We start from the raw sequence: 12,818 nt of genomic DNA, 5'->3' as shown, positions 1-12,818 counted from the left end.
ACAGAGTAAACATAGCTTAGTTTTCTAGTTATAAGTGATTTTATACAAAAAGCACCCAAAAACATATTGCTAGAAAACATCAGGTGAACCTATGTGTACTCCTCGTGTAAAGAATTTAAAGAAACACCCCCAAAACCACCAGACAAAGGTACTAGTCAGATTACATGCAGTTTCAGCAATGCAATAATAAAACAATTTCATAATGTTGTTCTGGAAACAGAGAAGAACTGTAAACAAATCCATTCTTCCATAAAAAGAAAAAGTATTTGCAATTGTTTAAAATTAAGAGATAAAATCCAAGACACGGAAATAAGCTTCTGTTAAAAGAAAAACTATTTTGTAAACCATTTGTCATAGAATCCTCTCTGCAGGCATCACATATCTATGTGTATATGGATGTGAACACATGGAACATGAACTGAACCAGAAATTAACTCCTGCGTTGAGTGAAGTAAATTTAATTTGGGTGTAGGCTCCACAAAAGGAAGAGTGCTGCTTGAGTACTTTTATTTTATTTTACTTCATCACTTGGATCAAGGAAAGGCAACATAATCAACATCTGACGTGGACATTTGACATTTTTGGAAGAGGTTGTCAAAATCCTGTTTAGGAATTGCTCAGAGAAGACTTTCAGAAATAAAAACAGGCCATTGTCTTCCTAATCCTGGCAAAATAATAACCTTTTTGAGTGGGTGATCATTTACAGTACGTCTACTTTATGTAACTACAGGAACATAATTGAATTTGGATGGGAGAAACACAATAGAAAAAACTTGCTAAACTGTGGACAGTAAATTGAGGTTTGTTATTCCTCGTTCCCATGCAGCACAAAGATAATACCAGGATAACAGCTGCAGAGGAACATCTCAGAAACATTTCTGGTGGCACAGCTTTGCATTTCACTAAGATGTTGCCCAGAGAAGCTGTGAATGCCCATCCCTGGAAGTGTTTAAGGCCAGGTTGAGACAGGACTTTGAGCAATCTGATTCAGTGGAAGATGTCCCTGCCCATAGCTGGTGGGTTGCTGCTAGATGACCTTTAAGGTCCCTTCCAACCCAAACCATTCCATGAGTCTCTGTCTGTGGGAGTGTTTTTATTCCAAGCACTGCTAGTGATCAGGTTACCTGAAGAGGTGGGCGATGGGACATGGGTGACGTAGGGGTGGTGCTGGAACTTGGGCGGGTTGTCGTTCACATCAGCCACGGACACGAGCACGCTGGTGGAGCTGGAGAGAGCCCTGGGGAAGCCCCCGTCGCTCGCCACCACCACCAGGGTGTAGTTCTCCCTCGCCTCTCGATCGAGGAGAGCGCTGGTGATGATCTGTCCTGTGGAAGGGTTGATGGTGAATTGTGAATTGCCGCCCGTAAGCTTGTAGCTGTTTGAGAGGAAAACCAAGGAAGAAAAACTGTATTAGTATTTCAAAAGGCAGCCTGCTGCCTTGAGATAATAACCATTTTCTATGCTCCTCAGACCACCATGCTGATGGGTATCAATACAGGCCATCAGATTTTCCTCTGACGTGCCACCTCTCTTCACTATTCTACTTTTTCGAATTTCAAGGCCTGTCATAAATTACATTTCTGGGGATTTCCAAGCATAGCTGTTCAATACAGATTTCTAATACATGAGCTGACTGAGCATTTGGATGTTTGAAGACAGTGGTGGACATACTCTCAGAAATGCCACCTGGAGGCATCCTTTAGTGCTGACTTCTCTCAGCTAATGCTTTAACTGTTACTCCAAAAGGCCGATGTACCTCTTAACTGAACCTGCAGAATATAATTAGAAAAAGTACTGGTTTTGAAATAAAATGACAACAGTTTTACAAAATAAAATGAACATTTAATATCCATATAACCAAGTTTTGCTATTCAAGATTTCAATGTTAATTTATAGTACTTCATAGCAAATCAGTAACCACAGAGCTCTGTTAAGAGAGACTACATGGGACCAGAGTTTGACCCTTGGTGGCTGTAGGTGTGTGTGCATTCTCATGTGATCTGATAAGAACTGACTGTGCTCACTGCAGGCACATTGTAGGGGCTACCTCTGGCTTCCTACCACACCGAGTTTGTCCCTTCTCTTGGAATGCTTACCCAGCATGTGCTCATACAGAATGAATCTCAAAGATGTATTTTTAAAGGCATTTGGTTAATATTACCTTTTTAATAATTCAGATAATGGATTTTTGAGAAAACAATGGAAACAAACACTGGCTTAAATGAACAATTCTCATATTCAATATCATAACCCAACACAGCTGTGGTTAGCACTGCTCCTCTGCCAGAGCACAGTAGCAGCTTTCCTGAGGTATAAAACATTCAGAATAAAGTGTCTTTAATGAAAGAGATTAATATTCTTATCTTCACCTCTTTAAGACCAGAACAGGTTATGACAGCAGTAATAACACAGCACAGAAGCTGCACTGAGAGAGTTGAGAGCCAGCCTGTGTAATAAGCTGTGGCAACTTCTCCTGCTCAGTCATTAATCTCTACACAACGCCACGAGCATACTTTAACTGTTTAATTATGATATAATGTGATGGCCATATGCAATTGTTCTCCAGCCATAGCAATGTGCACCTAGAATAGAAAGAATGTGCACAAAGCCTAAAGCACCACTTAAATCTCCCTAAACAGCAACACCAGGCACATTTCATCTGTGATCTGTGATGCTTTAACTCTGAGTGGGGTACTGGAGATACAGAAACTTTCTCTTCTGTGTTAACACATATATGTAGTGGCTCAAATGTTAGTACTGGAAAGACACCATGAATTTATTTCCTTTTTAAAAAAGGAAATAATCAAGACATTACATTTGTCATAAGATATTCTGAATTATATCTGCATGTAAACCAACTGGACATATGTCTCAACATAGCTGCAAAAAATCCAAACTCGACACAAAATAAACTTAACAGAACCAAAACAAAAACCCCCTTGAAACTCTAATGGTGGCAAGTGGCGTAAAAGGAATTTGATCCAAACACTTAAAATCTGGCCTTTTGACTCTTATATCTGCTGTCTTTAACGGGACTGCTCAAGTGTGCATTTCCTTTTACAACCTCTTCACCCTCCTTTAATGACTTCACAGGTTATCACCAGAAACAAGAGAACAAGAGTTGGCATGTATGGGCAGTGACAGTTTTGCAACTTAGCCAAGGATTTTAAATATCCCTTTTGGAAACCAAAGGTTTAATTTTGAACAGACTCTAACAAGACTGAAAAGGAGTTCTGAGTGTTGAGCACCTGACAAGATGACCGTATATGTTCTGGTCCTTCAGGGTTTCACCAGTTTTGTAATACCACTCATAATTTAAGATCTACTTTAAATGCTGAATCTGGAAAAGTTCTGTCCAAGAAAAACAAAGTCTGTTCCTGAGCCTAAAGAGTGTAAAACAAAACCTGAAAACAATGTTTTAATAGCTACTTATGAAGGGAAAAAATATTTTTATCAACTAATTCTGTGATGCGGTACTGCGTAAATGACGAAGACTAATGGCAGTGATATTAAAGCAATTTAACCACAGTGAAGAAATCCAAGAGCACTCTGATAATTTCTGATTATGGACACAATCATTACAGTCATTCACGCTTTGCATGGAATTCCTTTTTTTTTATAAAGGAGCTTGCCAGAAATAGTTTCTTAGACTATGAGTGAACTGAATTAAAAAGCTTAATTGTATCACAATTTAATAAATGATAATTTTGGATGATTTTCAAATATCTAAAGATGTCTAAACATCAAGCTTCTATTTTTGGTTTGTAGCTAGTTGGAAAGAAAATACTTCAGTATTTTATAGACATTGTTTTGCCATAACATAGTTCTGTTTTATTTTACTTTTTTAAAAAAGCGATGTGGCAGTATTCTTATTCTCTTTGAAGAAGGAACTGAGGTGAACTAACAAAGGTAAATAAGGAAGCTACTTTTATATCCTGCTTTATGAGTTTGGAAAACAGTGATCTATAAACTATTTAACGATAGTTAAATGTGGTAAGAACTAATACAAATTGGCTTTGCATTCCATTTGCAATGCATCTGTCCCCAGTGGATAATCTTCAGCTTGTCACTGCCACTCAGCATCTTCACTACTCTTGTCTGTGGAACTGGGAATGGCCTGTGTTCAGCCCAGTGACCAGTTAAGTTCCATCAACTGGGGCCCACAAACCCTTTGGCATCCAGTGCAAAATTGCCAAAATCCAACTTTTTACTGTTTTTCTGAATGGCATAAGCTTATGCCTTACCTTGGGTAATTTTCATGCTAAACTGAAGATGTTAGTTGACCAAAGCTTTACTCAAGGAGCCATTTTCTTTCAGTGAAAATTGCTCACTACATGAAAAGGTGTGAGTGCAGCAGCAAGGCAGATAGTGGGTGCAGGTGCAAATTAAACTGGTTTGCTTTTCACTAAGTAAAAAAAATAAAGTAACTCCACAACTCTGTTTGTCCTCAATATAACTCTAAAAAGCCTATAAACAACAAAAAGACAGATTTGCCCAAGTAATTTAGTTACATGCATAAAGCTGTTCTACTTTGTCTTACAGCTTTAAGGCAAGCTAGTGATGGACACTGGGGAAAAAGAAATCCTCAGGCAAGATATGAGGCAGTATTACACGGAGCAACAGTAATCGACCTACCTAATAACAGCATTTGCAGAAGCATCAGCATCCGAGGAGTTTACGAGCAAAATATCTGTCCCCGTGGGAGCATCCTCCGGAACAGTGGCAAAATACATGTTAAAGGCGAACGTGGGGACATTGTCATTGACATCATCTACTGTGACAGCAATGGTTCCTGTGCCAGTGAGGGCAGGAGATCCTGCGGGAAAGGGGGGATACAAAGTGCTAGAGGTTACAAACACCAGCATGCTAATCAGAGGGCTGCCAGCCCAGATTTGGAGGCGAGCACTTGAGCATGTCACAGTTCACAGAGCAAGAAAGCCAGCTCAAAACCAAGGACAGGGTTAGGTTTGTTTCAAAGTCATCTTGACATAAAGTACAAGTTGTGAAAGACAAAAAAAAAAAAAAAAAAAAAAAAAGTTATTATTTTTCTTGATCCCTCTAATTCCAGAAATATTTTGTAATACAAGCTCAGTGGAAAAAGATGGTCTTGGAACTGCTCAGAAAGCCTTCCTGTAACAGTTAGGACCAATTTGAAGATGTGGTTGACTTTCCTACTTCTCTGCAAGAAGACCTTCAAAGGTGGCATGCTGACAGACGTGAAGACTCCAGCCCTCAATTTATTCATCCACAGAACAAATAGAGCGGAAACAGTGGCAAAACTCAGCTTTCTGTGCGGCTTTTCCACTGCCGGTCACACCCCTGACCTGGGGAGACCTTCTGGGAGCGGGTGAGAAGGTTGCAGTGAGTCTCCAACCCTGTTCAGACTCATTCTCTCCGCAGAAGCAACCATCTATAGCAGCAAATAATGCTTGCTCCAATGGGATACTGGCTTACGGGAAATCAGACTGAACTTATTTAACCCAGGGCGTTCATCCTTCTTGTTATTCTAAACTTAACTCTGATGAGCAGCAACGAGCATGAAATAGCATGTTTATTCATATGCAATCCCTCAGTATTTGTCCTCTTAAGCTTTTCCTTTGTCAAATTCATAAAAAGACAATGAAGAGTTTTACAAGTTCCTGTTAGTTTTGTCAGTCCATTCATTACACTTCTTTTCAGCCAAGAATCAGCAAGACACCTTCTGCAAACCAAATTCTTCCCCTGGAAAAAAGGGATCATTCCCTTCTTTGAATACATAGGAAGGAGAAGGAAAAAGTGATAGCAAAGCATAAAACACTTAAGTTATGGCCCCTTTTACTCAAAAGACAGATGATGGCCATGCCTGTTTTACCCAAGATTGCATTGCTTTCCCCTTCCATCTCAGATACAATTCAGCATTTGCTGGACTGGAAAAAAAGCGAGAATAATGAAATGTTTCAGGCCAGAGACTGGTGGAGTCCTTGCCGCGAGGCAGGCACATTACATGGAGCTGTCATTTGATGGAACGCAGGCCGCCCCATGTGACCGCCCCAATCCTTCCAGCCCATCAGATGGTTGGGTCACTGCTATCCAAGGTTATTGCTGGAGCTCAATCTCAGGGCTGGGAAGGAGGCAGGCTCTGCTCTTGGGTCTCATCTGCTCCTGGCAAGGACTCCAAAGACAAAGTTCCTATATAAAAGGAGAAACAACAACCCATTTTCCAGCACGTTAACCCTTGAAGGCTGAAGAAGCAACATGGGAAGAAGCTGGGAGCAGTCTCAGGATGGGAAGGATGATTTTTCACTACAAAATGCTTTGCAGTAACATGGTTTAATGCCCAAATGGGCTGAATGACAGAGCTTCCAATTGAAAGGTGTTATAAATCTGACTAGGCTGGGTTTGGAGGCTGATGATCAGAGGGGAAGGATCACAACGCCGAGGAAAGAACGTGCACGCCAAGGAGTATAGGTTTCACATCACACAATAGAGGTCTTTCTCTGCTCTAGTCTGAGGTAATTCACTCTGCCAATTAATATGCTTTCAGCCAGGAAGGTTACATTAAGGCAATGTCTGACTCATTTTTTAGCCTTTTTTTTTTTTTTTTAAACTCACGATTTTGTCATTTAGCCAAACATATATAGATAGAAAAGCCTGCAAAAGTGTACTTGATTGCTGAAATATTGCCTGTGAAGTGTTTATTATTACTGCATTAAACGAAAGAGAGTCCTCAGTGGCGTTTGCTGCGTGTGTCATCAAGCTCTGGCCTTCCAAAAGCATTTTATTTACATTAATCTCACAGCTAATGAAATGAAAGGTTGAAAGTTGTAAAGTTTCGCAGCTGATTAAACAATTTATATATAATTCAGAAATTAATCTTGGGTAAGTCACATTCAAAGAGCATCTGTCATGCAATTCAGCCTGGAGAAGAAAGCTAACTCACAGCTAAAACCTGAAACTCGCTGCTTAAAATGTATTTGCTAAGACAAAGTCAAGACCAGAAAACTCACACTGTGGATTTAGTCACAAAAATGAAGAGAGGTGGCAGTGCCTTTAGATACCAGACCTTGCCTCATGCCCCAGCCCCTTATTCTCCAATTCCCCCTTCCTCCCTGGAAGTGTCTACAAGGCATCATGCAGTGCAGGATGGGCTCATTTGTGTCAGCTTCAGGGAGGGGACTATACCAGCCAAAGCCGAGCACCACACCAACAACATTAGCTGGGCTAACATAAGTAACCCAGACTTCATCAGCCTCAGCTTGTGGCTGCAGAGTGCTCACAGAGACATCCCAGAAGTCCCATATTAATTCAGCTGTTTGTAACATCCCAAGTCACTGCTCCTTGGTTCAAAACCCCAAACCTTTCTCATCTTACTTGGATGGAAAAATTCACGTATTTACATTGGTTTCCTGTCTGTGTAGTTATCCAGATATGTGTTTTTTCCTCTAAATAAAATATCACATCCACAAATTTACTCCTTTCTTCTATTACACTGAAAGACAAAGTTGCAATTTCACAGAGAGTCCTCAAAGTCTTTACTCAGTTGAAATTAAATGACTAGCTCACATTTCTGCAGTTACTGAGAAATATAAGAAGAGGAAATTACAAATGAAGTAATTTCATATGAAAAAGAAATAGCTTGGGGCCAAATTCTACCGTCCTCAGTGAACTTCCAGTGAAAGCTGTGCTTGCATAAGGACCACAGAATTTGGCCCTTGGTAATAAGCAGGTTTCATGAAATGTACATGCCATATTTGTGGTGAGAGAAGTAGTTTCCATGGTCAGGCTGAGTTCCCAGATTTCTTAGTTTTGCTTCAATAGCAAATCTTCCCCATGTCAGTTAATTCTTATTATGGTAGAGCATCACCCCAATTTTATTCAAATTGCTCTTAATATTTTGCATAAATAGGTGCAGTAAATTTAGCGTAAATTCTGCAATATTAGCCAAACACACAAGATGACCCCAAACCATTCTTAATAAATCAGACATGTTACAATCTACCTAAAATTGCTGTACATAGCCACACAAGCCTCTGAGCACTTTTAAAAACAGCCCTGAGGGCTAAAGCCACAAAGAAATATACGTTTCCCTTAGTGAACTTGCATTAAAAATTTCTATGATTTTTCACATTAGCCTGAACTATTTTTCAGCGGAAGCAGCAAGTATTTCTTTGTCAGACACTCCTCATTTAGAGCATTTCTCTAGTGTTAGACAACTAGTAGTTGTTTGTTGTTTTTTTTTTTTCCAAATCCCAAAATACTAAGTCTCACAGAGTCTTAGAATATCCATTTTGGGAAAAAAGTTTTCTAGAAGGATGGAGGAGTGAAGGAACCAAATGATGAATAATGAAAGAACATAAAATTGACTATGTGAACTAAATGGGAGAGATTGAATTGGCTGTTCCTGTTCAGTGAGTATCAGATCTTTAAAATTTAGAAAATGGTGCCATTCATATATTATTGTCATTGTAATAGTGAATTTCTCATTTCTGTGTGTTGAGGTCTGTTTCTATGAGCTGCACAGTTTATTTTCTAGGTGGCAGTTGTACATATACACTAAGCAGACAGTCCCACAAACATCCACACACGTCATTGTTGAAAAAAAGATTAACCTGGGATAGTGTCAAAATAGTAACACTGAGTTCAGGAGGAAACTTGCTTCCCACGGATGTTCTTCCAAAAATTTCAGCTTTTTTGCTTACATCTGCAAGTAAACATGTGTCTTGGGATGAAGAGAAGGAGCAGACCTTGGGAGCCTGCTCTTTGGAGGCCTGTGGTGGAAGATGAGTTAGAGAGAGAGGTTATGAGAGGCCACCTTGGGCTGGGCCAGCACTGGGCTGTGGCTCCCCTCTCTTCATGGGACACCGGGGAAAGTGACATGAAGAATCAGTCATGGGGAGTGTGGGTCAGGCAGGCAGCAGCATGGGACAGGATGTTTCTTGTCCCAGCAAGATGGGACTGGCAAAAAAATACGAGCATGTTTTCTGCTCCATTCACCCATGCTTGCTTGAGGCTGATCACCACAAGAAATATGATGTAGTTGCAATTTTTTACCATAAAAGTTGCAACAAGCGCTCTCTGTTTTTTCCTCTCCCTGTCCAGGAGAGGTGGGATGAAAAATATTGTCTCTGTGCAGTAATTCAAGTAGAAGAAAGGGAACAGAACCCAGGAAGGTGATGGTGGGGAGAAATACCATTGAACCTGACAATCTCTACTATTCAAATGCTGGATAACCAGCAAAGAGAGGTCAATACACCTTCCTGGATGAACTCATCATACGGCAGTCATTGCCCTAACTTGGGTCAATGCTTCAAAGACACAAAGTCATCCAGAAGGCATGTACCTAAAGACTGCTTTCACTTTTACCTTGCTCTATCCATGCACCCTTGGAAGAAGGAAATCCCTTGATCTGGGGAATGGGGAAGGTGAGTTGTTTGGGCTCCCTGGAATCCCCCCACACATGGCAGCATGTGCTCTGGTACATGTTCAGCTCTCCACACCACATCTGGGTGAATGAGGAATGATCAGAGCACTTAGTGCACTTCAGCAGCAAGAAAAAGCCATGAAAGGGAACTTGCAAAGCCATTTAGGTTTTTCAAGGAAGCTCAGGAAAAGATGATGCTATTGGAAATTATCTCGGCTGCGTGGTGCTGTTTGGCTCACAGCAAAAATTAGAAATAGGAGAATGTGTCCAGCACACCATCCACATATTGTTTGAAGCCTTAATGGCTTCTAGGTCCTGTCTGCACCATGCTTAGCACAGCAGATAGTAAAACCATCATCCCTTTCAGAAACCACAAACTCAGAAGTTTTTGCCAGCATTAAAATATCGAAATCACGTGCTAGAAAGTGAACAATAAACTTAAGCAAAAAACCCACAGATACACTTCACTAAAAAAAAAAAAAAAAAAAAAAAAAATATTGAATTAAATAATATTAATCTAAAGGACTAATCAAGCCTCATCCTGAAGGCAGCTAACCTTATTTTGTGTTAAATTAAACAAATCATTATCCTGAAAATTGGAAAGCGATTTAACAGAAATGGAATTTTTGCTCAGTGAAATGCGTTGCTTTGCAACATAGCGGATTTCACTTCTCCAGTTAAACACTCAGTGAATGAGTCCCAGGACTAGGAGTTGTATGTGTTACCACAGAGAATTAACTTTTTCACTCATGTAAACAAGGCCTTTCTCACAATAAAGTGGCCAATCTTTCTAAATGCATTTAAACGCAGATGGAGTGTGTTGAGCCGCACTCAACTGGTGAGTTTTAAAATAAATACAGAGCTAGATTAAGTGAAAATGCAACTAGCCTACATTACTCTTTGCATTTCTAGTGCACACGAAGCTTGATTTGGAACATGGATGACTTTAACTAATTTTCCAAGAACACAGCAGAAACTGTGTCTGTGAAATGAGAAAAAGTAGTCCTTTTTACAAGATTGCACCACAAATATTTGTCCTGGCTGGGTATGTTGACTGTGCTTTGTTTTCTTCTTACTCAATTTTTCACCACAGGCTGCCATGCTAAGTCTTAAAAAACATGGTGAACCTAGATTATTTTGAGACAAAAGCTGAAATAAGTGGCTAATAAAAGATGTTAAAAATGTCAGGAGAAATCTATACTCTCAGTCAGTTCAGTGGGTGACTGAATGAGACCATGCAGGAAACTCAGATTTTCAAAATTTTTGAGTGCGTCAAATCTGAGTTTATCTCATAGTGAGGTACAAAGTTGATCCCCAAGCTGATTTAACAGAACTTGAACTTCAAAAACCAAGGGAATAGATTGATAGTTGGGACAGATCTGTATTTTTGCAAGGATTATCTAACAAGAAAATAAAACTGAGACTACATCAGGTATTAGAAAAGTCAATATCACCCCCAATCTAAATAAAGCGGGAGCAAATAAAACTAAATTTGAGAACATTAAAAAGTGAAAACAAAATAATAAATTGATCACTAGACCAGAGTCCAACCTCGTTCAAGCAACAAGAGGTCCAGCCACACTTAGACTGGTGCACGTGAACAAAGACAGATACTCACACGTTTTGAGGGTGCAAAAGAATGCTTTGTCCCAAAACACTGATGCACGATGGGATCTCTCAACTGGTTTTAGCCACACGGGTTTTAAATTTGAATACCAAAATTCCTGACTGACTGCATCCTATGAATTCATTAAGCTTTGGAGCTTCAGGACATCACATTACAACAGATTTAACATGCTGTTGAAAGAGCAGGACTTGCAGGCACACAGAGAGGCAATTTTAAGGCCTCGGGTGTATATACACATATCCCTATCCCTGTTCTCTTCTTCTGATCAGGGGCAATTTCCTGCAGCTGTTAACCCAGAGAGGTAAAAGAAAAAGCTGGAGTACTGTAACAGACCTACAGGAACACAGACACACAGACTGAGAACAAAACACATGCAATAAAGAAAAAATATAACACATATTTAGCCCAGCTTCAAGATACTCAGCAATCTCACATACACATAATGCACGTTTCTTAGCCAACAATGCATTCATTTCCAGAGCAAGAAGTTGCCTTCTACCAAATGCATCAAAACAAGAACAATTAAGGAAAATGCTGAACTTAATATTCATAAAAATTGTGGCATATGACAGGTTGTAATGGTGCAAGGAAGAAATTGTTCCCTGTGAGGGTGGTGAGGCCCTGGCACAGGTTGCCTAGGGAAGCTGTGCCTGCTCCATCCCTGGAAGTGTCCCAGGCCAGTTTGGATGGGGCTTGGAGTGACCTGGTCTAATGGAAAGTGCCCCTGACTGTGGCAGCAGGTTGGAATCCGATGAGATTTAAGGTCCCTTGCATCCCAAACCATCTTATGATCTCCATGTGCTTGCAAAAAGCAAGCAGTGCTGGAAGAGCAGGCATGGCCATGCACCCCACCCAAGGCCTCTGGTGACAGAAGTGACATTGAAAGAAAGTGGAACTGCAACTCAGAAGAAAGGCAGAGCCATTAAAAAAAGTATATTCTTAAAACCACCAAGTTAGTCCTCCTTGTTATAAGTTACTGCTGTAAACAGAAAAAACAGAGAAGCTGGCTCCTGAAGGGACTGCTGACTAAAGCAATTTTTGATGGTTTGTGACTCCTGAATATCCTACAGCGAAATTCCTGTAATGCACAATTTTGAATTACGCTTTAAAAACACCTTGTATAAATAGAGAAGATTAACCAGCAGGCTAAGTGTTCAGGCCATATGTGCATGTTTTACTTGTTTTATCCTTGCAATTAAGGCTTCCTGAGACTGTAGCTTTGTATTTGAAGATTGAGCTAGCAGACTTACAATTCATAAGGTGTAATGTTTAATTTAAAAAGGTTTAAGATCACCAAGGCTGGAAAAACCTTAGGATTTCTCAAAGGCTGATAAACTGCTTAACAACTACTCTAAGTATTCTTCTGCAAAACAGATTACATTCAGAGATCTCATTAGCAGCTATGAAATAGAATTTCACAGGTGAGTGATGTAAGCAGAAGAACAATTTAAAATTAATTTTGATGTAGAAGTTCCAAACTAATAAGAGCAAGACGGATGAATGAAGAGGTAAGGGAAGAAGGGTAACAGTTTGAAAACTGAAAACCAGAAAACTTTCAAAGTTGAAAATTTTTAAATATTAAGCATTATATTCTATCTTGTTTTCCAGTTTAAATAAATTAACCTGATTTTTTTTTCTGAAAGAGATTTTTTTCCTGTTTTTTTTTTCCTCCTGAAGCTAGTTCAAGTTGGTTTGAAAATGAAGTGCTATGCATTATTTTAATCTGAGTGAAAATCTTTCATTGTTTTCACAGATATTTCAGCTTGAGCTGAGCCCTTTGCCAACCTGAAT

At 39.7% G+C, this 12,818-nt stretch overlaps 1 protein-coding gene across 1 annotated transcript in view; it reads right to left on the bottom strand.

Annotated features, from left to right (window-relative positions):
- FAT4 (FAT atypical cadherin 4) overlaps nucleotides 1-12,818 on the bottom strand; it is a 123,532-nt gene that overhangs the window by 30,783 nt on the left and 79,931 nt on the right. The window contains exons 7-8 of the mRNA XM_040064009.2: nucleotides 4,636-4,816; nucleotides 1,125-1,375 (exon numbers count right to left, since the gene is read on the bottom strand). Of these exons, the coding sequence (XP_039919943.1) occupies nucleotides 1,125-1,375; nucleotides 4,636-4,816 (432 nt within the window). The remainder of the gene's footprint in view (nucleotides 1-1,124; nucleotides 1,376-4,635; nucleotides 4,817-12,818) is intronic.

This window comes from Hirundo rustica, chromosome 5 (genome assembly GCF_015227805.2).
Source record: "Hirundo rustica isolate bHirRus1 chromosome 5, bHirRus1.pri.v3, whole genome shotgun sequence".
NCBI lineage: Eukaryota > Metazoa > Chordata > Aves > Passeriformes > Hirundinidae > Hirundo > Hirundo rustica.
Note: the sequence above shows the minus strand (reverse complement) of the source record. Positions and strands in the feature narration are given on the sequence as shown.